The sequence below is a fragment of the Mauremys mutica genome, chromosome 20, assembly GCF_020497125.1.
Source record: "Mauremys mutica isolate MM-2020 ecotype Southern chromosome 20, ASM2049712v1, whole genome shotgun sequence".
NCBI classification, from domain to species: Eukaryota; Metazoa; Chordata; order Testudines; family Geoemydidae; genus Mauremys; species Mauremys mutica.
The window spans coordinates 25,772,420-25,797,768 of NC_059091.1; the positions used below are offsets into that span (position 1 = coordinate 25,772,420).

A 25,349-nucleotide genomic window follows, 5' to 3' on the forward strand; every position below is an offset into this window, starting at 1 on the left:
CGCGTCCCCGCCGGCGCGGTTGCTGCGCACGCGCGGTTTGGACGTCAGGGCGCCGTGCCCCCGGAAGCGGAAGCGGCGCGTTGCTAGGAGGGCTCCCGGAAGATGGCGGTGGCCGCTCCGGCTCCGGGCCCCGCGGACGAGCTGGTCTCTGCGGTCACCCTGTACCGGCGGCGGCCCCGGCTCCTCCACGGCACCGTCCTGCCGTTCGTGGCCGGGCTGTACCCGGCCTGGCTGTGGCTGTGGGGGCCCCGGGTCTGGGCCGCCTGGGGGGAGGGGGAGGAGGCCGCGCTGCTGGCGCTCGCCGCCATCGGGGTCGCGCAGCTGCTCACCGCGCTCTCGGGGCTGTGGTCCGTCCACGCGCACTGCGCGCTCACCTGCGTCAGGGTGAGTCACGGGGGGCGCGAGGGGTCAAAGGTCGCCACGGGCGAGGGTCTCCATTGGTGAAGGCCCGGGGCAGCACCCAGGGCAGCAGCGGTTCTCAGCCAAGGGCCTGGGGACCCCTGGGGCCGCGAGCAGGGCCAGTGCAGGGCGGAGCCCGGGGCTCTGAGCTCTGCCGCCTGGGGCCGAAGCCCGAGCAGCTTAGCTTTGGGGGGCCCGCTGTGGCGTGGGGCCCTGGGCAGTTCCCACGCTTGCTACCCTCCACTGCAGGCCCTGGCTTTTAAGAACATACGAATGGCCATACTGGGTCAGATGTAGCCCAGGGTCACCAGATGTTAAGGGGAAAATATCGGGACCGCTGCAGCGGGGGGGGGCTTTTTTTTTTATATATAGTCACCCGTCCGGGAGTTCGGCGGCAATTCGGCGGAGAGTTCTTCAGTCGCGGATGGTCTTCAGCGCTGTTTTGGCAGTGGGTAATAAATCTTGCTGCCAAAGGCAGAAGCACCCACCACCGAAATACCGTCAAGGACCGTCTGCGACTGAAGGAAACAAAATATCGGGACAAATGGCATCCCGACCATACTTTGGTCGGGGCGCAGGACAAACTCCTCAAAATCGTTACAGTCCCAATTTTATCGGGACGTCTGGTCACCCTAATGTAGTCTAATGCCAGGTGCCCCAGAGGGAATGAACAGAACAGATAATCATCAAGTGATCCAGTCCCTGTTTTAAAAGAGGAAAAACAGTTGTTGGGGCACTGATGGGCTGTAGAGTTTTTATAGCATGTTGCAGGGGCCTCAGAAAGAAAAAAGTTGAGAACCTGTAACCCAGGGGATGCCGTGAAGGCCAAAAGTATAACTGAGTTCAAAAAAGACTTAGATAATTTAATGAAAGGGTTGGTCCATCAATCGCTGTTAGCCAAGATGATCACTCCCATGCTGACCATGTCCCTAAACCTCTGACAGCCAGAAGATGGGATTAGATGGCAGCGGATGGATCACTTGATAACTGCCCTGTTCTGTTCATTTCCTCTGAAGTATCTGTTGGAAAAGAGGATACTGAGCTAGATGGATCATTGGCCTGACCCAGTATGTCTACTTATGTTCTGACATAGGGTTACCTCCCTCCTCGCTTGCCTTTAGTTTTCTTACTCTGGAATGGATCTGCCCATTGTCTGGGGGGCTCTGAGTGAGACCCTGCCCCGCTTGGTCTCGTCTGTCCCGTGTGGACATTGGAATGTTCATTGGGCTCTCTACATAATAGTGGGAGGCTGCTCTAATGTCTTGAGCTTGGATTCTTCCCCTGCTGGCCATGAGCTGTCTGCCACTTCCAACCTCCAGGTGCTGTGTGTGAAGTATTTCTGGATGGAAGAGGCTGTAGAGGTGTAAAGTAACAATAATGAGTGATATCACTTCTGAAGGGCCACCATGGATATCAGTAACTATCCAGCAGGATTGCTTCCCATACTGTGGAAATGCAGCCACGTCTGAGGTGGGAGGTGGCAGTTGAGTATACAGGGATGACTCATTTGCTGTGACATGGCAGTGGTTTAATAGCTATCTAGCAACACTGTGCACTTTTAGACAGAAAGTGAAACAGAATGGGAGGGTGATTATGGGTGGGGGTTATTAAACATTTTCTTGTACAGAAATATCTCTCCATTGAAACTGGTCTGCTTTTACTTGGGACGTGTAGGGGAGATGTGTGTGTGGCTGAGTTGGCCCTGCTTGCAGGTGTAATAACTATTTTAGCACAAAAAAGTTGCTTTATAAAGCTGAACTGCTCTGGGTGCAGCTTAGCTTTCTTTGCCCATATTTGTTGTTCCACCTGCTGCTGGGAAGTGAGAGGCACTGTGGTAACTGGGCTGGCTGGTTGGCCTCACTTCATGGCAATTCCTGTAACTGTCTGTATAGCTTCCTCTTAGGAGTAGTTGCATGTCTAACTGCAAATCATCTTGGCAAAAAACATCTGGTACAGCTTCATTAGCTAGTCTCCAGAGTAGTTGGCATAGGTCTGCAGTTGTATCTTGGGCATTTATTCAGACAATCAAGGAGCTCTCAAAGCAAATGAGCCCTTGGAGCTGGCTGCCAACACTGTGGGCTGTATCCTAGAGTTTTCCCAGTGTTCTGGTAGTGTTACTGATTAGGCAACTTGTTACTGCTTTGGATTGCAGGCAGTGGTTTTGTTGCCAACCCTCCAGGATTGTCCTGGAGTCTCCAGGAATTAAAGATCAATCTTTAATGAAAGATTATGTCATGGGATGCAATCTCCAGGAATTTGTCCTACCAAAGTTGGCATCCCCAGTGGTTATTCAAAGGCCTTGGTAGCTGTATATGTTGCAAATATAGTTGTCTTTATCACGAATGTTAAAAATCCAAACCGTGAGCTACAGGAATTAACAATGTAAATAGCAAGGAAACAGGGTGGCTGAAGGGGTCCTACATGCAGGTAATTGCATGAAAATGAGCAAAGAAAAAACTAGGCAGATTATTTGGCAAAATGCGCTGAGATCTGTTAGACTGTGGATTAGTTTCTTCAGGACTGGGGTGGAAGTTACATCGTGTGGAAAACTTAAACTGACAAAGCCTTGGAGAACAGAGTGTCGGGAACATTCCTGCTGTGACCGCCAGGGTAGGGACAAGATTTGACCAACGAAGGTGCATACACCTTTGACTAGTTACTAAAGTCCTCCACCCAGCCATGCTGCAGCAGTACCCCTCAATGAGGTTGAAGATTTCTCTGCCCTTTGTGCTTTCCCTTTTGTATTGTTTTGGATGTTGTTTTTAGATGCTGGGATAATGTCAGATTAAATAGACAAAAGTCTGGGTCAAACTATGCAGCTGGATCCAGAGGAAAATGTGAAGAATAAAAGGGTTAAAATGTTGCTTCTCTTGATTCCTTTTATTAAGGAAATCCCCTTTTGACAGAGAATCTGCTAGCTGGGGTTGAGCTGCAAGAATGAAACTAAAAGTAGAGTGTGCTCTGATGGTTTCATTGTGATGTGAGTGGGCTGTCACAATCATCCATTCAGGGTATTAATCTGGTAACCTTAGACCAGCATGAGTTTGAGATGTGACATGGCAGGACTAAGTTCATCTCATTCCTCTGTCTCACTCTCCCCACTCCCCTCTAGGAACTCAGTCTTTCCTTGAGGGTCAGGATACAGAGTAATTTTCATTGCAAGTGTTGGTCTTTCCTGGATGGTTTTAAAATATCAATGAAAAGTCCAGGTAAGCCAGTAAAAATAGAGGAATGTTCTCTGTGTTTGAGTGTTGCTCACAGTGTCTCATAATGACTGTATATGGATCCCTCCTGGCTTCCACTGACCTTGTGACCTGCTTTACAGAGTGCATGTTTGCTTTGTGTTTTTCAGGAACCCAGTCCTAGGAAAGCCACATTAGCTAAAGTTGTGCCAACCCCAAATAATGGATCTGCAGAGCTTGTGCCACTCCATCGAGACCAGGTACAGACTTAGACTCCAGCTCTTTATAATAGCTGACAGCTGCCTGGGAACTGCTGTTTCTTAGCAAACGTATATGCCTTTCCAAAGCCACTAATTTAAATTAAAACCTTAGAGCTTGGCTGAAAGCCAGCTGATATCCCTCACAGGCAGGGACTAAGGTTTTAGAAAGTGCAACATTTGTAACTAACACCTGTAGTCTCACAGACAATGTTGTTTAGGAACAAAAGTTGTAAGTGTCCAGTTGGTCCCATCTAATCCAGCCAGTGCAGTTCCCTGTAGTATATGTGAAGTGCTGTGGCCCTACTGTAAGGGTCCTTGGATGCGAAAGTCTAAATGCTCTTCCCTTCTGCATAATCCCTGCAGGGGGAAGATGGACAGGAAGCCCTTTCCTTTGAGTTTCAGAAAATTAAGTACTCTTACGAGGTCGATGACAAGAAACAGTTTCTCCCTGTGGCTTTCCCTGTGGAGCACCCCCTCTCCAATTACCAGAGTGCCCGAGGCTACCAGGAGGACAGAGAGATCCGAGTGGCTGAGAAGAAATACGGCACAAACAAGTGAGTGTGTGGGGGTGTAGCTGGGCTACCAGAAGCTGTAGGCATCAAACTGTCCCTGGGTAATGTTCAGTAACAAGGATTTCAGGGACTGGGGGTTCCAGGCACTGGGTTTTGAAGGTCCTTTCTCCAGATTATCAGGTTTTTGGCAGCTAAATCCCCCAGAGGAAGGAGATAGCAACTTCCTACAGCAGCATCAAGTCTGGGGTTTACCCCTGAAAGAGCCCTGGTTACAGATCCAAATCCCTTACAGCTAAGAGTAATGAAGAGAAGGGGAATATGTTCTGATACAAAGGGGAACAAAAACCCCCGTTCATACTCCAGAGGCTGCAATAGCTTTTGGGTTGGGATGGTGCCATGGGGTCTGAACACCAAGATTAACAAGATTTTATCCTTTCCCAGGGCAGAAATGGTGGTGCCAGAGTTCTTGGAACTCTTTAAAGAGAGAGCCACGGCCCCTTTCTTCGTCTTTCAGGTAAACAAAAGCTGTAACTGTTGTCCCCAAGGTGCAAAGAAGGGAATTCCCTCCAATCTGCAATCTTAGTTTAGGAATCTGAAATGGCTGGCTTGGAAATAGTGACCATAATACAATAGCATTCAACATCCCTGTGGTTAGAAGAACACCTCAACTGCCCAACACTGTGGCATTTAATTTCAAAAGGGGGAACTATACAAAAATGAGGGGGTTAGTTAGACAAAAGTTAAAAGGTACAGTGACTAAAGTGAAATCCCTGCAAGTTGCATGGGCCCTTTTTAAAGACACCATAATAGAGGCCCAACTTCAATGTATACCCCAAATTAAGAAAAACAGTAAAAGAACTAAAAAAGAGCCACCGTGGCTTAACAACCATGTAAAAGAAGCAGTGAGAGATAAAAAGACTTCCTTTAAAAAGTGGAAGTCAAATCCTAGTGAGGCAAATAGAAAGGAGCACAAACACTGCCAACTTAAATGCAAGAGTGTAATAAGAAAAGCCAAAGAGGAGTTTGAAGAACGGCTAGCCAAAAACTCCAAAGGTAATAACAAAATGTTTTTTAAGTACATCAGAAGCAGGAAGCCTGCTAAACAACCAGTGGGGCCCCTTGACGATCAAAATACAAAAGGAGCGCTTAAAGACGATAAAGTCATTGCGGAGAAACTAAATGGATTCTTTGCTTCAGTCTTCATGGCTGAGGATGTTAGGGAGATTCCCAAACCTGAGCTGGCTTTTGTAGGTGACAAATCTGAGGAACTGTCACAGATTGAAGTGTCACTAGAGGAGGTTTTGGAATTAATTGATAAACTCAACATTAACAAGTCACCGGGATCAGATGGCATTCACCCAAGAGTTCTGAAAGAACTCAAATGTGAAGTTGCGGAACTATTAACTAAGGTTTGTAACCTATCCTTTAAATCGGCTTCGGTACCCAATGACTGGAAGTTAGCTAATGTAACGCCAATATTTAAAAAGGGCTCTAGGGGTGATCCTGGCAATTACAGACCGGTAAGTCTAACGTCGGTACCGGGCAAATTAGTTGAAACAATAGTAAAGAATAAAATTGTCAGACACATAGATAAACATAAACTCTTGAGCAATAGTCAACATGGTTTCTGTAAAGGGAAATCGTGTCTTACTAATCTATTAGAATTCTTTGAAGGGGTCAACAAACATGTGGACAAGGGGGATCCGGTGGACATAGTGTACTTGGATTTCCAGAAAGCCTTTGACAAGGTCCCTCACCAAAGGCTCTTACGTAAATTAAGCTGTCATGGGATAAAAGGGAAGGTCCTTTCATGGATTGAGAACTGGTTAAAGGACAGGGAACAAAGGGTAGGAATTAATGGTAAATTCTCAGAATGGAGAGGTGTAACTAGTGGTGTTCCCCAAGGGTCAGTCCTCGGACCAATCCTATTCAATTTATTCATAAATGATCTGGAGAAAGGGGTAAACAGTGAGGTGGCCAAGTTTGCAGATGATACTAAACTTCTCAAGATAGTTAAGACCAAAGCAGATTGTGAAGAACTTCAAAAAGATCTCACAAAACTAAGTGATTGGGCAACAAAATGGCAAATGAAATTTAATGTGGATAAATGTAAAGTAATGCACATTGGAAAAAATAACCCCAACTATACATACAACATGATGGGGGCTAACTTAGCTACAACGAGTCAGGAAAAAGATCTTGACGTCATCGTGGATAGTTCTCTGAAGATGTCCACGCAGTGTGCAGAAGTGGTCAAAAAAGCAAATAGGATGTTAGGAATCATTAAAAAGGGGATAGAGAATAAGACTGAGAATATATTATTGCCCTTATATAAATCCATGGTACGCCCACATCTCGAATACTGTGTACAGATGTGGTCTCCTCACCTCAAAAAAGATATTCTAGGACTAGAAAAGGTTCAGAAAAGGGCAACTAAAATGATTAGGGGTTTAGAGAGAGTCCCATACGAGGAAAGATTAAAGAGGCTAGGACTCTTCAGCTTGGAAAAGAGAAGACTAAGGGGGGACATGATAGAGGTATATAAAATCATGAGTGATGTTGAGAAAGTGGATAAGGAAAAGTTATTTACTTATTCCCATAGTACAAGAACTAGGGGTCACCAAATGAAATTAATAGGCAGCAGGTTTAAAACAAATAAAAGGAAGTTCTTCTTCACGCAGCGCACAGTCAACTTGTGGAACTCCTTACCTGAGGAGGTTGTGAAGGCCAGGACTATAACAATGTTTAAAAGGGGACTGGATAAATTCATGGTGGCTAAGTCCATAAATGGCTATTAGCTAGGATGGGTAAGAATGGTGTCCCTAGCCTCTGTTCGTCAGAGGATGGAGATGGATGGCAGGAGAGAGATCACTTGATCATTGCCTGTTAGATTCACTCCCTCTGGGGCACCTGGCATTGGCCACTGTCGGTAGACAGATACTGGGCTAGATGGACCTTTGGTCTGACCCGGTACGGCCTCTCTTATGTTCTTATGTTCCAAAAGCCAAAAATGCACCGTTCATACACTGCAGTGTCTACTGGGGGGAGACTTTATTATTCTGGGGAGAAGGGCTGACATATCTTTGGTCAGTCATAACTGACCGTCCAGTGTGTGATCCAGAGCCCATTGTAGCTGGCATGAACCGTCCCCTTTGGTAGCCTCAGCAGAAAGGCCAAAGACCAAGGCTAGAGAATGCCCTTCTGGCCCTCTAAGTCAGGGCAGAAGTGCATTAGCAAAGCAGCACGTAGAGGTGGTGTTTGCCTTGTCACTGCATAGACTGTATCTATTCTGCCGAGAACAAAGGAGTTCAATCCCCAGCAAGCCAACACTCTTCACTGGCTCTAAAAAAAAAAAAAAAATTGTCTGTTTCCTCTTGCTGGGTTGTTACAGTGACATTCTAGTGTCCAAGCATGTGAACAGTACAGGATGTGCTGATCTACTGATGAACCTGAGTTCTCAGGGACACGTTAGCTTCTTTATGGGTGAGTGCTGGAATGGCTTCCACATCTGTTTCCTCCAGGTGTTCTGTGTGGGTCTCTGGTGCCTGGATGAATATTGGTACTACAGTGTCTTCACTCTCTCCATGTTGGTGGCATTTGAAGCTTCTCTGGTCCAACAGCAAATGAGAAATATGTCAGAGATTCGAAAAATGGGTAACAAGCCATACATGATTCAGGTAAGTGAGTGCAGAGGGATGATGATCAGACATTCGGCACTGAGAAACTGGGGAATTTAATATAGAGCCCAAGAGCATGCAAGGCCCTTTAGACATGGCCTGTAAGAAAGAGCAGAGTTTACACTCTAAATAGACACACCTTGCTGAGGGAACAACAAGACATTCCTGTGTTTCCTCTTTTCTTATGTCCAGTTTGCCTTTTGACATCTGTTGCCTTTGCATGCACTTGTTTAACTCTTGCCTAGTTATTCTGAGTCTTTGGCCTTTTCCTTTGAATAGTTTTAGCTTTTGTTTTTTAAGTTCAGATTTATTATAAAACAGCAGGATTATGTCATGCATCTGTGGGTGCTCAGCTGGGGGAAAGACGATTGATTGGGAACAATTCCAAAAGAGCCCAGCTCAGCTTGAGGCCCCAAAATTTGGTCCCCTCCTCCTTTGGTACTTTCTTTTTCTTGTATCTGTTTGGAAAATGCATGTGATTCTTGTGTGTTACACATATAAAATGATATTTTATATATAAATATACAGACAGAAACACACATAGAATGAGCACCTACAGCAACAAAACACTCTGTGCCCAAGGAAGGGAAAAAGACTTCAACTCTGCGCTTCCAAGGAGTAGTAATGGGGAATTCCAAACTGCAAACGCAGGGATGGTTTGTGGATAGCTGGGTTGAGGAGACCGTTTATGCAGATTCCCTATTTATGTGCAGAGCTGGGCTTTTGTTGTAGTTGTTTTGTCATCTATCACTCTCTCCCGTCGTACATTTCTCTAGTACCTGTCCTCATAGTATCTAAGTGCCCTTTCTCACATTGCTTTTGTTCTGCAGGTTTACAGAAACCGGAAGTGGCGTCCCATTTCCAGTGATGAGATCATCCCAGGGGATATTGTTTCCATTGGTAACAGCCTGCATGCTTGACACAATCAAAAGCCCTTATAAAATCAAATCACTTCTACATGAATCTATTGACTGAGATTAATTAAATTTACAATTCAGCCCAGTCAAAATGTCCATAAAAATTCCAACAAAGAATCTTTAAATGCCCATGAATGCCCAAACTCACAGGCCTGAGAGAGAGTCCTTCAAGTTCCAATCCCACAGATCTCTAACTTTATTCTCCAAGATTGGAGTCTAAATATTAGGACTAAAATCAGCCACAGCTGCCCTGCTTCAGTTCAGAGGTTCTAAGAGTGGAAAGTTCCATCCAAAAGCTGAGGATGGGGATGGAGGATGAGGGGGAACAGGATGCTGTCCCCACCCCTGTACTGTGACTCTTTTTTAGATTGCATTGCCCAGGGCTGTTGTCACCAGTCTAAAGCTTGAATGGCAGTAAGAACTGTGCTCCTTTACTTTTAAATCCCTCTAGTTTCAGGCTATCTCAGGTTTTATGACACTTCTGGTTCACATCAAAGCTAGTGTTTTGGTGAAGGTCATGGGACAGATTTGGGAACTTGCAAATGCGACTTGCCCTTAGAAATCCTCTGCATCTCAGCCAAAGCAAAGGGGAATTGCATCTTGCCAGACAAACGGGCTAACAATGGCCAGTTCTCACAATGGGCCACTTCTAAGCTTTGCTCTCTTGATTTCAGGCCGATCTCCTCATGAGAACCTAGTGCCATGTGATGTGCTCTTGCTCCGTGGAAAGTGCATTGTGGATGAAGCCATGCTGACTGGAGAGTCTGTGCCTCAGATGAAGGTGAGAGACAGGTCCTCAGTAATGCTTGTTACGTCTTCATTGTTTATGCACCAAGTTTAATTCCAGCCACCGCAGCATCTAAACAGCGCAGGGTTTATAGGTGCAGATCAATCTTTGTGTAAACTCTGGCCCAGAAAATCCGGGTCTGTTGAGTGTTATCCATGACTGATGATCTAGTAAATGAGAAACAGACTGTCTGTTTTGTCTGGCTGTGGCTGCGGCCTCTGGGGCTGGATTGCAGTGTGTGGGCACAGCCACCACTCCCCCACATTCCCAGTCTGGGCTGCTTTGACTGGGCAGACAGGGGAGGGACGAGCACAGAGAGCTTCAAACCCAGTGAATCTCCCTTGGTTTTATGCCAGTGCATGATTTAAACACGATACAATCACATTGTGAATAGCCTCCCTGTTGAGGCTGGTGATCCGAGTGTGAGTAAATCCTCTGACCTCAGGATTCTCATGGGTACCAGGCATCTGAGCTAGGACAAAGGCAGGAGCTAAGTATCTTGCTCAAGTCCAGAGTCAGCTCCTGCAGACTGCTCACAGTGGAGCTGAGTGCGCCTCATGGAGATGGGACCGTAGAGGAAAGTTAGGAGTCCAGTTGTTGGCAGCTAACTGGAAATAAGTCCTGCTTCTCTATGAGTTCCGAATTTTCTCATTCAGGAGCCTATTGAGGATCTCAATCCAGAGCATGTCCTGGACATGCAGACAGACGCCAGACTGCACATCATATTTGGGGGAACAAAGGTTGTGCAGCACATTCCACCCCAGAAAGCCAGCACGGGACTGAAACGTATGTACTTGCCAAGCAGGCGGCTTTGGTCAGATGGAACGCCATGGCTTGGCCCACTCCTTTCAAACAATGTAGCTTCTGGGCGATAGTGCTGAGTTTGTCACCCTGCCCTGTCCTTTTAGATGGCAGCTTAAATTGAGTGTTAAAATGAAATAATCTTTTGCTGAAGGCCATCGTGTTCTCCTGGAGGGTGAGAGAAACATGGAGCCCCAATTTTGTTCTAGCTATAATGTGTATATAAAAAAGATCTCTACTGAGCTTAATGCTGCTGTTACTGATCCTGTTCCAGCTGTCGATAACGGGTGTGTGGCATACGTTCTGAGGACTGGATTCAACACATCTCAGGTAAGAAGTGCATGAGAGAACGCCCATTTAAGGGAGGTAGTTCTGATAATTGCTGGAGAGAAATTCAAATCAGGGTGACACAATTACTCACCTGTTCGGAACAGTTAGGTTGGTTCTTGGAATTCCTTTGTTGTGGGTGGGCGGATGGAATGGTCTAGAGGATAGAACACAGGGCTCCGAGTCAGGATTCCAGGGCTTTAATCCTGAGTGCCACTGAGTCACTAGGACTTTGAACAAATTGCTGTGTAATAGCAGTTACTGGCCATGGGTGTTGAGGTGTGTTCTGTAAACACCAGACAAGTGCAAATCTGATGGATGGAAAGTCAAGGCCGCTTAAATAAAAAGCAGTGAGAAACACACTTAACTGACCTACAACTGATTAGCATGCTAAAATCCTGCCCGTGGGTGGCGCTGTACTGGCAATCGCTGGCAGCGGCCCAGTGAACGGAATGTATCACGTGCAGCAGAGAATCATAATGCAGGCTATCTTGAGTTATACATTTGTCATGTATTTTACAAGAAACTGTACTGCATGCTGCAGAACTAGCTTCTTGCATTGAAGGCAGTTCTCCTTTCAGGGGAAGCTGCTGCGAACAATCCTCTTTGGGGTGAAGAGAGTGACAGCCAACAACTTGGAGACCTTTATTTTCATCCTGTTCCTTCTGGTCTTTGCCATTGCTGCTGCAGCGTATGTGTGGATTGAAGGTGAGCGCTCCTTGCACCTCGTCCTGGGAGCTAGCTTTTGCCAGGAGTGTAGGAATAGCTATTGGTGAATTGGCAGGGAAGGGAGGGGATGGTAGCTGAAGAAGCTGGGCTGTTTCCATGTGTGGGCGTGAGCCATGGCTCATTCCATTTTTCTCCCATATTCCTGAGCAGTTTGTGCCCCCTGACGCGTCCATTTGTTGTGTGGCACCTGGTCTGGAGTGGAGAGGCAGCATTTCTCTGGTTTTATTTTGTAGGCACCAAGGACCCCAGCAGGAATCGATACAAACTCTTTCTGGAATGCACTTTAATACTGACTTCAGTAGTTCCACCCGAACTTCCCATTGAACTTTCTCTGGCTGTCAACACCTCCCTTATTGCCCTGGCCAAACTCTGTAAGTACTAAGCCCAAAAGCAGGAATAGAAACACTGTGCGCTCTGGTGTCCAGTATCCCCGGGACTGCAGCACGTGGCCACGTAAAGTGTGACACATTGCTGGCTTTTATACACCATGGCAGCCTCCTCTCTTCAAATAGCAATAACTGGGTTGGCTCCCATGCCTGCCTGTTCGCCGTGTGTGCTGTGTGAGTGTCTGCAGGATTCCTGTGTCATTCAAAGTAGGGAGGTGACTCTCAGGGTCGGGTGGAGGTGGGTCACACTGTTTTGAAACTTGGAAATAGCTCCTAAGTAGAGTGCATGGGGGAAACAGGCTCCCACTCAAAAATCCAGGTTTGGTTGCTTTTTCAACAAGTGTTCCGACCCTTAGCGATGGGTGCCCACCTAAGAACCTACCTGGGTAAACGGTCTCCAAACCTATCACTGCTCTTCCGCACCCCTTTGGGGTTAAATCTGACTGTAACTTCACAAGCTACAGAGCAGAAGGTTTGAGGTTGTTAGATAAATTGTGGCTGAGCACTAGGGTTTTTGGCTTGTATGTTGTGGAAAAGATTCTAGGTGGCTGGAGACCCCAGCGTGCCCCTGCTGTGTCTCTGTGATACATTGCAGGGTCCCATCTCCTCTCTTTCAGATGTGTACTGTACAGAACCTTTCCGAATCCCCTTTGCTGGGAAAGTTCAGGTTTGCTGCTTTGACAAAACTGGCACCCTCACCAGTGACCACCTGGTGGTAAGAGGTGTGGCTGGGCTCAGGTAAGCCATGGGATGGGTTCCCATGGGTAATGTTTACCATATTGTACAGTCGTCTCAGAGTGTGATGGGGGGTTCACTGCCTTTTTAGCGTCTGGTAGTGGGCCCTGTCAGAGCAGGGATGCATGACTGGGTGGGCCAGTGATCCAAAGTACCAAATCCTGTGTAGCCAAGTAATCAAATGTGGTGAATTTGAACAATGGAGGCCTAGGCTCCAGCCGCAGTGAGAGCTTCCCTCATCTGGAAGCGAAGTGCCAGTCCAGTGGAGAAGAGAGGATGAATTAGGGGGAGTGAAGGAGATGAGCCAGAAGCGGGTTCTAGGCTAGGGGAAGGGGGAATCCTGCAGGTTCTCTGGCTATGGCACTTGTGCAGCAATTTGCTGCATCAAAGCCCTTGAATTTGGTGGTGGTTCTGGGATTTCATAAATATGTTCTTAATTGCTAAAACCCTCTGTGCCTTTCTGCACCAACCTGCAGCCCCCGCCATGCAGCCCTGCCTCAATGGCAGAGTCCCTCATAGAGAACCCCCTCTGGTTTATTTCATTTTAAATCTTACCCCTCAGATTATTGGAATGTTGTGACTTGTGCACTGAGGAGTCAGAAGTCCTCACACTGTGGAACATATGGAAAATAAATGTGTAAAATCACCGTAACCAAAATATTTCAGGGGTCGGAGCAGTTACTTATAGAATGAACAAGACCCTGGTGAGTGAGGCTGAGTGATACCCACGCACTCTAGTCAAAGGGTCACCATGAATGTTGAGCCAGTGCAGCTGTTGTAAACCACAAACACTTGTGATTTCGTGCCCACTTGTTCTCAGGCTTCTGAGAAATGGTTTAAAGCCTCTCTTGTCCTGGGAGTCTGTTAATTGGCTACAGTGAGGGTGGGACATTGCCCAGGTGACATAACCAGCCTGGCATGTGTGTATCCCTCACTCTCCCCACATCTGTTCTGCCTGTTGCCTCGCACGCAGGGGGCTGTGTGGAGAGAGCAGTTCAGAATGACTTCTTGCATTAGAAAAACCCCTTTGGAGGCTGCACATGAATGTAATCTAAGTACGAAACACATCTGTGTGAGCAGATCCAGCTAGACAGGGTGGTGTGCAGACCCAGCTAGACAGGCCGGTGTGTTGCACGTCTGTCTGAGCGGACCCAGCTAGACAGGCCAGTGTGTTGCACGTCTGTCTGAGCGGACCCAGCTAGACAGGCCAGTGTGTTGCACGTCTGTCTGAGCGGACCCAGCTAGACAGGCCGGTGTGTTGCACGTCTGTCTGAGCGGACCCAGCTAGACAGGGTCGTGTGTTGCACGTCTGTCTGAGCGGACCCAGCTAGACAGGGTTGTGTGTTGCACGTGCATTCAGTTGCCTTGAGCAGCACTTCTTGGGTGCTCCAATTAAGGCCTCTTCTTTGAGGAATCTGCTCAATTGGGATTGCTCAGGGGCAGTGGCTGTAGTTGCAGCATCGAGAAGCTGAGTCATTGGGCCAGCTTTCGCACAGCTTTGCTGTTGGCGTGAGAAGCTCTAACAGTTTAGGACACTGGGACAGTAATTATTTGCTTGGAGAAATTGTAGAACACGTATGGCTTTGACAGCCTGTCCAAGCCTATTAACGTGGTCTCTCCCCACTGTAGGGATGGGAAGGAAGTGACGCCAGTGTCTGACATTCCTGTAGAAACCCACCGAGTGATCGCAACTTGCCATTCGTTGGTCCAGTTGGATGACGGGACGTTGGTGGGAGATCCACTAGAGAAAGCAATGCTGATGGCTGTGGATTGGACTCTGACCAAAGGTAGAGACAATGGCCAATTCCTGTGTGTGTCTAGTTGCACAAACTGGTAGTGTGTGTGTGCGGATATTAGTGATAATAAAGCTGCTCCTCCCAATTTCATTCCTGTGCAGGAAATTCACCCCTCTTTGTAGGCTTATGTGGGCTTTGTAGTCCTCTGCGTGGGGTGAGCTTTGCCCTACATGAGCGCTGGTGAGTGTTTTGGCACTGCTGTGGAAGCGCTGTACAGGATCTCCGCAGGGACGATACGTGCATGCAGGCTGTTAAAGTACACTTCCACTAGCTCAGTAAGAAATAGGATAGCCGCAGAAGCACTGGCAGCAAGCGAGTATGTACCAGTGGGGATCAGGCGGGTTGCACTTGGCATGGCTAAGATGTGCTGCCGCTGCCCATGCTATAGCAGCTACCCCTATCTAGACCTGAGCCAGCATGTGTATGCAAGCTGGGTATCACACCCCAGCTCCTAGTGTAGGTGTAGCCTAAATCTAGAAATCCACCTCGTGCTGCAGATGTGGCATGCTCAGAAGCAGCTCTCTGTTCTGATCCACAGAAATCGTCCCGGCAATTCCATCCCTCAGTCACTGGGGCCAGAACTTCCATCATCACCATGCTGCAAGGCTTGGGTGGGGAGACTTGTTTGTTCTTAGTGAATGATTCGCTCCTGGGAGCTGAGGGAAGTGATGCTGCTTGCAATGCTGAGAAACCTTTCAGGATTTCCCGATCTGTTTGTTTCCAGATGAGAAAGTTTTCCCCAGAAGTATTAAAACTCAGGGACTGAAAATTCACCAGCGCTTTCATTTTGCCAGTGCCCTGAAAAGAATGTCCGTCTTGGCTTCATATGAGAAGATTGGTTCGACTGATCTCTGTTACATTGCAGCTGTGAAAGGGGCCCCAGAGACCCTGCATGCAATGGTGAGCACAGCACACACAAGGAATGGGCTTTAAGCCAGCGAGGAGTGTCCTAAGATGGGAATCAGTTCATGGGGCCTCCACCAGCTTGCCTGGGTTTGTGTGACTCCATCCTCAAATCCAGAACCTGAATTATGTCCTGAAAATGGGCCCAGACGCCCCCCCCTTCCCATGTAAAAACAGTCTCCGCTGCAGAGGCTCAACATTAATCCCCGTTAAATCAAGGGTGGCTCAGTGTGTGATGTTCCTGGCCACGCTGTGCTTGTTCTCAGGCCTGCAAATACGAATGGCAACAGAAGGGTGAAAATCCAATAAAGTCACTCCTGCCCTTGGTGGGGATATTTGCTGCTGCTTTGAGCTCCCCATTTGCCTCACCCCTGCTCAGGCATGGAGGCGCCTCTGCTTCACAGTGTATTTGGTATGAAGCATTGTAACCTGCGTATAGTGTTTAACACGCTGGTTTCCCCCACCCTCCTTTTCTGCAGTTCTCTCAGTGCCCGAGCAGCTACCGCACCATGCACACAGAAATCTCACGTGAGGGGGCAAGGGTGCTCGCGCTTGGCTACAAAGAGCTGGGGCACCTCACTCATCAGCAGGTACGCTCGGCTCCATGTAGTGGTGCTGGAAATACGGGTGCTGCCGCGCACTCCCTGGCTTGAAGTGTTAGTAATAACCCAAATACGTGGTTTCCATCAGCAGCACCCCCACTATAAAAATTGTTCCAGCTCCCTTGGCTCTGTGCCTGGCCCCCTAAAGTCAGAGCACCCACCAAAGGAAGGTGCCCACGAGAGGGGGTGGCACAGACACCTCATGGGGAGACGATTGTCATAAGTCACAGATGAACCTGTAACTGCTTTGGGTTTTTATACCTGAATCCTGTTGATTTTATTTTATTTATTTATTTGCTTGTTAGATCCAAGGGACTATGGCTCAGGTCTCCTGGTTTCTGTTTTCAGTTCTGGCACTGACTTCTTGTGTAACCTCAGGCAACTTGCTCTGCCTGCCTGTGCCTCAGTTTCCCCACTTGTAAAACAGAGATCACATGCCTGTGAGAGGAGAGTTGGGAAGCTCAGAAAGTGGGGAGGTGACTGTAAGGGGACCTGTCTCTAGGCAGCAGAGGGAGAATCCAGAATCATTCCATGCACCTCCAGCTGCCCCTGGCGTTCCCAGTCGGGACGGTCTCCAGTGGATGGGGGTCTCATTGCTCGTGAGATGGCGTGTAACTCTCCAGGGTGGTTCTTTTCCGTGGAAGGTGCGAGAGTTCAAGCGCGAGGCTCTGGAATGTGACCTGAGATTTGTCGGCTTCATCGTGGTCTCCTGTCCTCTCAAAGCTGATTCCAAGCCCGTCATCCAGGAGATCCAGAATGCATCGCACCATGTGAGTGTCTCCTGGGGCCGTGCAGACGCCTGAGCTACTGGGCTGGTACAAGCCTCTCCCAGGATTGCGGGGCATGGGAGGGGCAGCCCCTGCCCTGAGCTGTGGGTCATTCGTGGAGTCCAAAGCCAGCAGGGACCTCTGTGATCATCTAGTCTGACCCCCTGCAGGGCACAGGCCAGAGACCTGCCCCAATGTAATTCCCAGAGCAGCCGTCTTAGCAAAACACCCAGTCTTGATTTAAATATTATGATGGGTCGGGGCTCTGCCTTGCCCCTGGTGGTTGGATTTCTGGACAAGGTGCTGTACAAAGCATCTGTGATCATTAGTGTCTCAGATGGGACCTGGTCAGCATCCAGCAACATCTCTCTGTTCTCTGTAACTAGGGCCATGTGCCTTGTGCGTGACCTCGGTAACCTCGTGTGACCCCACCTGTTTCCCTCCTCTCAGGTAGTGATGATCACAGGGGACAATCCGCTCACTGCCTGCCATGTGGCCCAAGAACTCCATTTCATCCAGAAGGATCACACCCTCATCCTGCAGCCCCCCCACAGCAAAGGTGATGGATCCCAGGCCAGACAATGGGCCTGCTCTGATGGCTCCCTGCACAGGTCACTGGGGTGTAGCACTGACCTGTGGTGGCAGAAAGCATAATGACTTTGCTGCCGAGAGTCCCAGATAATCCACTGCCCCTCTGCAGGGCCTTCCTCCGCACATCTCAGAGCAGGTCACAAACAGCTGGCAGGAGCAGTGTGCGTATGGGCTACCCAGCCCATCACCAGGGGGTCTGAGCACCTAAGTAACAGCAGCTGGCAGGCTGGGGTGCAATGGTGGTGAGGGACTTGGTTTGGTTTCTAGCTCTGCTGCAGACTCCTGCATGACCTTGGACAAGTCAGCCTCTTGCACCTCCTCCCCTGTCTGTAGCGCTGCCCTGCCTCCCTGGGGACTGTGAGGATAAAGTCACTAAGGACACTGAGGCACTCAGGTTCGGTCTGACAGAGGGGCCATATAAGTCCCATTGATAGCATGGGGGAAAGCAGGCGGCCCCCCAGTGCAGACTGACCCTGCTCTCTGGCAATGTGCCAGCTTTCACTAGGGTGGCTAGTCCATAGTGATGAGGTGCTGCAGACACCTGGCTCTGCATCTGCATCCCCCCCCCCCGGCAGTGTCCGTGCTGACTCCCAACCCCGCCGGCACTCTGTTTCAGACTCCTGCTGGCAGTGGCAGTCCATCGACGGTACCACCACACTCCCCATCTTTCCACATTCCCTGCAAGAGCTGACACGTCACAACCTGTGTGTTACGGGGGAAGGGCTCTGTTACCTGCAGACTGCGAGCAGACAGCAATTGTTGAAGCTCATACCCCATGTTCAGGTGTTTGCCAGAGTGGCACCAAAACAAAAGGTGAGATGCTCCAGTCCTTTGTAAAAATCTCAGTGCTGTAGGACTGGGGTCTCCCCTATCTCGGTGCGTCCAACCTACTAACAGTAACAGCACAATCCTTACCTGTGTTCCCAAATCCAGAATGACTCCAGCACACTGGGGAAGTCCAAGAGTCTGTGGGGTTCAGCACCTGCCACTCGCATTCATTTTAACTGGAGCTCAGCCCTTGGTCTCTGCTGAATTACTTAGTTCAGCAGATGCAGGGGGGTGAATATTGAGAGCTCTAGGTGGCAAGTCAGCTGCATGATTTCCTGTCTTGTTCACTGTAAAGGAGCCCTCTGATCTGAGTCCTTAGCACCAGTAGTAAAAATCCAGTGAGGCATAAGACTGGGGATGCTCAAAAAGGGTATTTAACAAGGTGCTTTTCAGCGTGTGCCCCAGCCCATTTCGGTACCTGGCACACACAGTCCCAGTAGCTTGGGCAGGTGTTTGTTCCTGACTGGGCACGTCTCACTGCAGGAGTTTGTCATCACAACATTAAAGGGGCTCGGCTTTGTCACGCTGATGTGTGGGGATGGAACTAACGACGTTGGAGCCCTGAAGCATGCAGATGTGGGTGAGTCTAAGCATGCAATGAAGAGGAAGGTGTGTGTGGCTTCCTGGGTTTGGCTTGTATCCCTGGGTGCAGAATTCAGCATTTGGACACAGCCGCAGGCATCTCTAGGGACTTACTTATTTACTGGGGATTTTCTCAGCTGGGATTGGTCAGTAATTAATCTGGCAGACTCTGTTTGGAGCTGCATCGTCTCTCCCCAGGGGGTGAAATGAGCAGTAGGCTGGCGAAATACACACACAGCTTCTGCTTCTACATGGCATGAGCCTAACCTAGAGGGGAAAAACTGGCTACAAAGCAGTTACCCTGGGAGCGCTTTATAGAGCGACTTCTTCCCCCCTCCGCTGCTGCTGCTGCTTCAGCCCCTGAGGGTAACATGCCTGAAGGGCACCCCAGTCTGGAACCTCCCTGGGAAACCAGACTGTGTATCAATCCTGCATTCCGAATCGGAGACATCCCTAAATCCGGATTAATCTAAACTTTCCAGATTCTTGTTTCAGTTGGTTCAGAAAATGCCTTCTGTGAAATCATTTGGTGAGAATGCTCCAATTGCTGCTCCCTCCCCTCCACCTTTTTTTATTCTGTTCTGTCTCCCTTAGCAAAATAAGGCTGAGCTGAGTAATGTGGTGTATTTCTACCTAGGATAGTGGCCAGCTACGGTCCCTTGGATATAGGCTGTGGCTTTAGTGCCTTCAGTACTGACTCCTAGATAATACCGAAAACCTTCCTTCAGAGGTGACGAGAGCTTTACTGAGGCCGGGGGTATTACTGCATTCCCATTTACAGATGTGGAAATGTCTGCAGTGTTACGGTAGCCCTGGTGGTCCCAGGATATGACACACAAGGCGGGGGAGGGGATATCTTTTATTGGACCAACTTCTGTTGGTGAGAGAGGGACGAGCTCTCGTGCTGACACAAAGTTCTTCAGGTCAGCTCACCCACCTTGTCTAAGGTCGCACAGAGATAGGACTGGAGCCCAGACGTCCCAGTCCCCTGCTGTAACAAGTGCTGCCTTCCCCTTCGTACGTTTGCTCTGCACCGCTCTAAGGTGGACTGTGAAAGGCGACTGCCGCTGGGAGCTAAGGGTTCCCGCTTGGCAAAGTCATTTTGCCAGTTGGGGTTTTTTCACCTTGACATTTTGGTCTTACAGGGGTGGCGCTGCTGGCAAATGCTCCCGAGAGACTCCCTGAGCGGAAAAAGAGACCCCGCGATGGACCCGCCGATGGGAAACCCGCCTTGCCTGCCATGGGGAGCAGTGCCCTGAAGCCCACCTCCCGCGCCGCCAAGCACAGGGTCATGTCCCAAAGAGAAGAGCAACTGGCCATCCAACGGGTTGGTAACCAGGTCTGCCTGGATCCCAGCCCCTCCCCACTTCCAGGTTCAGTGGCTCAATCTGTCCACATCCCTGGCGTACGCGCACACACACAGACAGACACACACCTCTCCCCCACCCAGCTCACTGGGGCTTTTATTTTTAATTCTTGAATCAGAAGTGGCAGGACACCCCAGGAATGTAATTCTGATTGCAGCGAGGCCCTGCACGCGCTCCATTCGGTACATCTGGAAGGCTTCTCGGGCCAGAAAGGAAGTCAAAGCTAGAGGGAGTTGTCCTGTTCCTGAGCCCCCACCAGTGCAGGCTCATTCTAGTCAGACTTGCAGCAGCTGCCCATGACAATATTGTCCTTTCATGGATCCATAAACCAGCCTTCACGTTTCCAGTTCTGCCCAGGGAAGTCCACACGCCCAGCCTTTCTCCTCCCGGCCCCGAAAATGACACTGGTGGGTGTCGGCTGACAGGCCTCCTGGAGGTGGTTCAGTCACAAGATGTCTGCAGCCGGCTCATGGGTGTATGCAGAGGGGCTGTCTAAGGGCCTGGCAGTGTGGAGAGCTGCTCAGAGCAAGGATCAGGGCTGGGTCGAGATGATGCAAGTCTCCCTGTTATCCCAGTCTGTGATAATGAAATGTCTCCTCCTCTCTCACTGCAAACCAGGAGCGGATCAGCCAGGTCCTGAAGGATTTGGAAGAGGACCACGTGCCCGTTGTGAAACTGGGTGACGCCAGCATCGCTGCTCCCTTTACATCGAAGCTCTCCTCCATTCAGTGCAGTAAGTAGCAACGGGAGCAGGTCTGCGCTGTCGCATTGCTTCGCGGCTGGTGACCCACCCTACTCAGATGAGGAGAGCAGCGTGGGCGCATCTCCAGGATGAATCAGAACAGGCCCTCGGCAAAGGCAGGGGGGCTTTGGGTGAGGTGGGGAAAAGGGTGATTCAAACACCGACTCTTACTGGGAGGAAATGCCTAAAACATGAGGCCAAGAGGGGGCTTCCCATATTCCTAGCTTTCATTTCCCCCTGTGGATTTCCCAGCTTGGAGATGGAAACTGAGTGACCATGGCCCACGGAGGTCAAGGGAAAGGTGAGCTGCGTGCCCTCATAGCAGCTCCCCTGTGCTGGGTCCCAGTGAGTGGAGGGGGCTGTGCCGATGGAGCCACAGAACTTGCTTGCATCCTGAGGACAAGCCGCTGTTTCCTCTTGCTCTTCAGTCTGCCACGTGATCAAGCAAGGTCGCTGCACGTTAGTGACCACGCTCCAAATGTTTAAGATCCTGGCTTTGAATGCCCTGATCCTCGCGTACAGCCAGAGCGTCCTTTACCTGGAAGGAGTGAAGTTCAGTGACTTCCAGGCAACGCTTCAGGGTTTGTTATTGGCTGGCTGCTTCCTCTTCATCTCCAGGTCAAAGGTATGTTGCATGGTGGCCTGCTGGACCTGGGAGTGCTTCCGAAGGAGGGAATGGGAAGGGTTGTGGTTCTCTTGTGAGGAATGTGGTAGGAAAAGCAGCTCTTCTGTTCTTACAGTGAGTGCTGTCCAGCCAGTTCCCTGCCTGCCCCGAATGTGCAGTGAGTCACTTTGTTCTTCCCCAGATCCTGGCTATGGGAGGCCTTTCTGAGGCCAACACATAGCACTTTAGGGAATGTCTAAAAATGAGCTCATACAGACGGTGCCTTTCTGTTCAGTGTGCCAGAGCACATGGTCAGACGCAGGCATTAATCACCTGGGATACACTGTTGCCTGCAGTATGCAGCTGAAGGTCTCACTGTGTGAAGTGGAATTTATAAGAGTTGGGCATTTCATGGGCACAGTTGACACAGGTGGGATCTTGCTGGCAGCTTGACCAGTGGCGCCAGCTTCATCGTCTTCATACAATATTTCCATCTGTTAAATCCTGGTGTCTTTCCCCTTTGGTTTCCAGCCTCTGAAGACACTTTCCAGAGAGCGTCCGTTACCCAATATCTTTAATCTCTACACTGTTCTGACGGTGCTGCTGCAGTTCCTCGTCCATTTCCTTAGCCTGGTGTATCTGTACCATGGTGCACAGGCTCGCAGCTCTGCCAAGTGAGTGCTGCTTGTTTCTGAAGTACAGAATGTTAGCGCCTATCTTCAGGCTGCGGCTGAGCACCAAAGGAAGGAAGGCGTAGGGAAAATCTGCTGCCTTCATGGTGTTTTTCCTTCTTATTTTCCCTTAGAAGCCCCTGCCTGCTTAATCTGAAATTTGGTAGGAAGGAGGGAAATATGCAAAAAGGTGGATTTGATTTGCAAATCAAATGAAGGTCCCCAGACAACTTAGCAGAGTTGAGTTCAGAACTCTTTATAGTAAGACCGGGGATTTACCTGAGTACAGCATCTCTCAGGCAGAAGTTATGGGCTTGGTGCAGAAATTACTAAATGTGAGTCTAGGGCCCTACGTTAGGCAGGTCAGATTAAATCAGGAGTCTCCAAACTGTTGGGCACGGAGGAATGTTTGGGGGGCACAGCGGGGCCTGGGCCAGCCCCCATGGGAGTGGGAAAGGACCGCCACCCAGTCCCCCTCTGCCCCCTGCTCTGTTCCGGCCCTGCCTGGGCCCCGGCGGTGGCTTCGGCCCCCCATCTTGGCTCCCAGCTGCAGCCCTGGTCTTGGCCTTCGGCTTCTGGCCCACGGTTCCAATCCCGGTTGCGGCTTCAGCACCTGACCCCTAGCCGCAGCCAGGTAAGAGGGGAGGCAACAGAAAACGTTTGGGGACCACTGGACTAGAGTATCACAATGGTTCCCTTCAAGTCTTTTTAAAATTTCATCTGATGAATTGGCCCTAGTCCCAGTTATTCTGAAATCCCAGAACTGGGCTTCATTGATCAGAAAGGGCTTTGTCTGGGGTTTTGTTTTTTTTAAGGAAAGAAGAGTTTGTGGATTTGTACAAGGAGTTTGAGCCCAGCCTGGTGAATAGCACGGTTTACATCATGTCAATGGCAATGCAGATGGCCACCTTCACCATTAATTACAAGGTAAGATGGAAAGGAACAAAATTGTATTTAAATTGTAATGTTACAGCAAAGCAAATGCACTTGTAGGAACTGAGCTGTTTGCAAATCTGAACTTTTTTTTAAACCCATGTGGGCTTAGCGCTGTGGCTGTGGCTGAGAGATACAAAGATTTGTTCTAAATTATTAACTGCAGTGTCTCAGACGTAAATCCTTCAGTAGAGACATCCGCTGAGAGTTTGGAAAAAGTGTGCTTATATACAAAGAGCTGTTCTGAATGCATCAAGGCAAGACCCAAATTGTACATCTGGTGTCCCAGGCAGGGAACTGATGCTCTGAATTCCTGTCCTGTTTTCAAACAAGCTTGTGAACTTGGTGTTGAAAACTGCCTCCCACTGAACCTTGTGAAGATGAGCTGCAGCAGCTCTTCTGCTCTGATGGTGTCTCAATGCTGCATTTGCCATTTCAGGGCCACCCGTTTATGGAGAGTCTGCGGGAGAACAAACCTCTACTGTGGAGTATTATCCTTTCAGGACTGGCCATTGTGGGCCTTTTGACAGGCTCCTCACCAGAGTTCAGTGAAAAGTTTGGGCTGGTGGAAATCCCCATGGAGGTGAGCAGGGACAGGAGGGAGTGTTCCACACTGGCAGACTCTTCTGGAGTAACGACGATAGAAAGTGCTTATGAAACTGCTACAGCCAGGACTTTCAAAGGGGCCTGAAGAAGTTAGGTGCCCACTGATTTCAATGGGAGTCAGACACCTAACTCAGCTTAGGCACCTGTGAAATTCCCAACTTCATGCTTCCCTTACAGCTCCTCAACGCTCATTGGAAAGTAGACCCTCAGGGATTCTCTTGGACAGGAATCAGTTTGCGTTCTGAATTCCCCTGTCTTCAAACCAAACTCAGCTGGCATCTAAGGGGTTAGACTGGATCACTCTTGCGGTCCCTTCTAACCCTATGGTTCTATGATTCTAAGGGGTGTTTCTTTTTAAAGATAAAACTTGATTTAAAATACTCCTTACATATGGACTTCCAGAAAATTTTCCATAATGTGGCTTGTGTGGTCAGTGTTTGAGAACAACAAGCAATTGTTTTCATACAGCTACTTGTTCTAAATACTCTTAACCTAAGAACACCTGGGTTACTTGCCTCTGTGGCTGGGTCTCACATTGAGGTTCTGAAGATCTGCATCCTCCCTGAGGCACAGCAGCAGCCTCTCAACTTTCTGTACAGATTGACTTCGCTTTAGACAGGTTTCAATTCCTGAGCAGTGCAGCACTGCACTTACTGAGCTTTTCATGTCACCCCTGCTCTTCTCTCCTAGCCCCACAGAGCAACCCTCCACTGAGCTGTTCCTCTTCTGGGTCTGCTCACATGAGGCAAGAGTTCACTTTGCATCCCTGCTGCCTTTGTGGCAGTGCAGAGCTGAGAGGGACTGGACTGTCCAGTTCAGTATAAGTGCTTACTTGCCACCATTCACCATCTTGGTTCATTTATTTTGCTGAAGCCCCGCTTGGCCCTTAATAATCTCCCATTAAAAATGTTTGTTCTATTGAAACTTCCAGCAGTTAAAACCTGTTGTAATGTTCTTAAGTTATTTTTGGCTAATCTGAGCTGCTTCCCTTTCAGTTTAAGATTGTGATTGCTCAGGTCTTGCTGGCTGACTTCTTCCTCGCCTTGGTGGTGGACCGAATTCTTCAGTTTCTGCTGGGGAGTGCAAAACTTAAAGTGCCTTCCTGAAACAGATTCCAAGCCTCCAACATCCCAGCAGTGCTGAGTATACGAGTGTGAAGGACAACACCATGGGGGGACACTTCCAGATTGCAAGAAGAACCTTTATTCTTTTGACAGTGACTTAACTCTGCTCTGGAGCAGGCCTGGGAAAGCCGCCTGACGTGCTCGCTTAGAGACCATTTGGTGTAACAATCAAGGCTGCATGGGGCAATACACTTTGAAATATCATTTCCAGGACCTGTGACATAGTGGGGGTTTGTATTGCCCTGTGCTTGAGGAAGCGTTTACAGAATTTGGTAATTAAATTGGAATCAATGTATTTTAAAACACATTTGGCATTTCTTTTTGGTGGCTAGTAGTGTAAGCACTTGAACTTTTGAGTAACTATCAGCTGTTCCCCCTACATGAGTTCTGAGGTTCAGACACTTAAATTAGAGTCCCTTAATTATGAAAGAAACAGCAGGAATAGTAGCTAGGTTCACTTTGTTCAAGCCCTCCTTGCATATTTATGACTAAGGCTGGTTTTAATTAGTATGACACTATCA

The 25,349-nt window shown here is 49.0% G+C and overlaps 1 protein-coding gene across 2 annotated transcripts; it reads left to right on the top strand.

Moving 5' to 3' along the window:
* Positions 1 to 74: 74 nt before the first annotated feature.
* ATP13A1 (ATPase 13A1) lies at positions 75 to 25,135 on the top strand. 2 transcript variants are annotated; one of them, XM_044994637.1, is made up of 26 exons: positions 75 to 384; positions 3,752 to 3,841; positions 4,205 to 4,395; positions 4,795 to 4,867; positions 7,875 to 8,030; positions 8,861 to 8,930; positions 9,622 to 9,728; positions 10,391 to 10,520; positions 10,810 to 10,865; positions 11,444 to 11,570; positions 11,825 to 11,962; positions 12,595 to 12,715; positions 14,342 to 14,499; positions 15,233 to 15,408; positions 15,891 to 16,001; positions 16,658 to 16,783; positions 17,231 to 17,339; positions 17,988 to 18,184; positions 18,683 to 18,779; positions 19,927 to 20,120; positions 20,767 to 20,881; positions 21,319 to 21,515; positions 22,026 to 22,168; positions 22,981 to 23,092; positions 23,538 to 23,681; positions 24,700 to 25,135. In XM_044994637.1, exons 1-26 carry the CDS (start codon positions 103 to 105, stop codon positions 24,808 to 24,810), a joined length of 3,531 nt encoding a protein of 1,176 aa, XP_044850572.1. In that variant the 5' UTR covers positions 75 to 102; the 3' UTR covers positions 24,811 to 25,135. The 2 variants fall into 2 exon arrangements, with proteins under 2 accessions (XP_044850572.1, XP_044850573.1); XM_044994638.1 differs by having other exon boundaries at positions 76 to 384; positions 19,927 to 20,108.
* Positions 25,136 to 25,349: the final 214 nt, after the last annotated feature.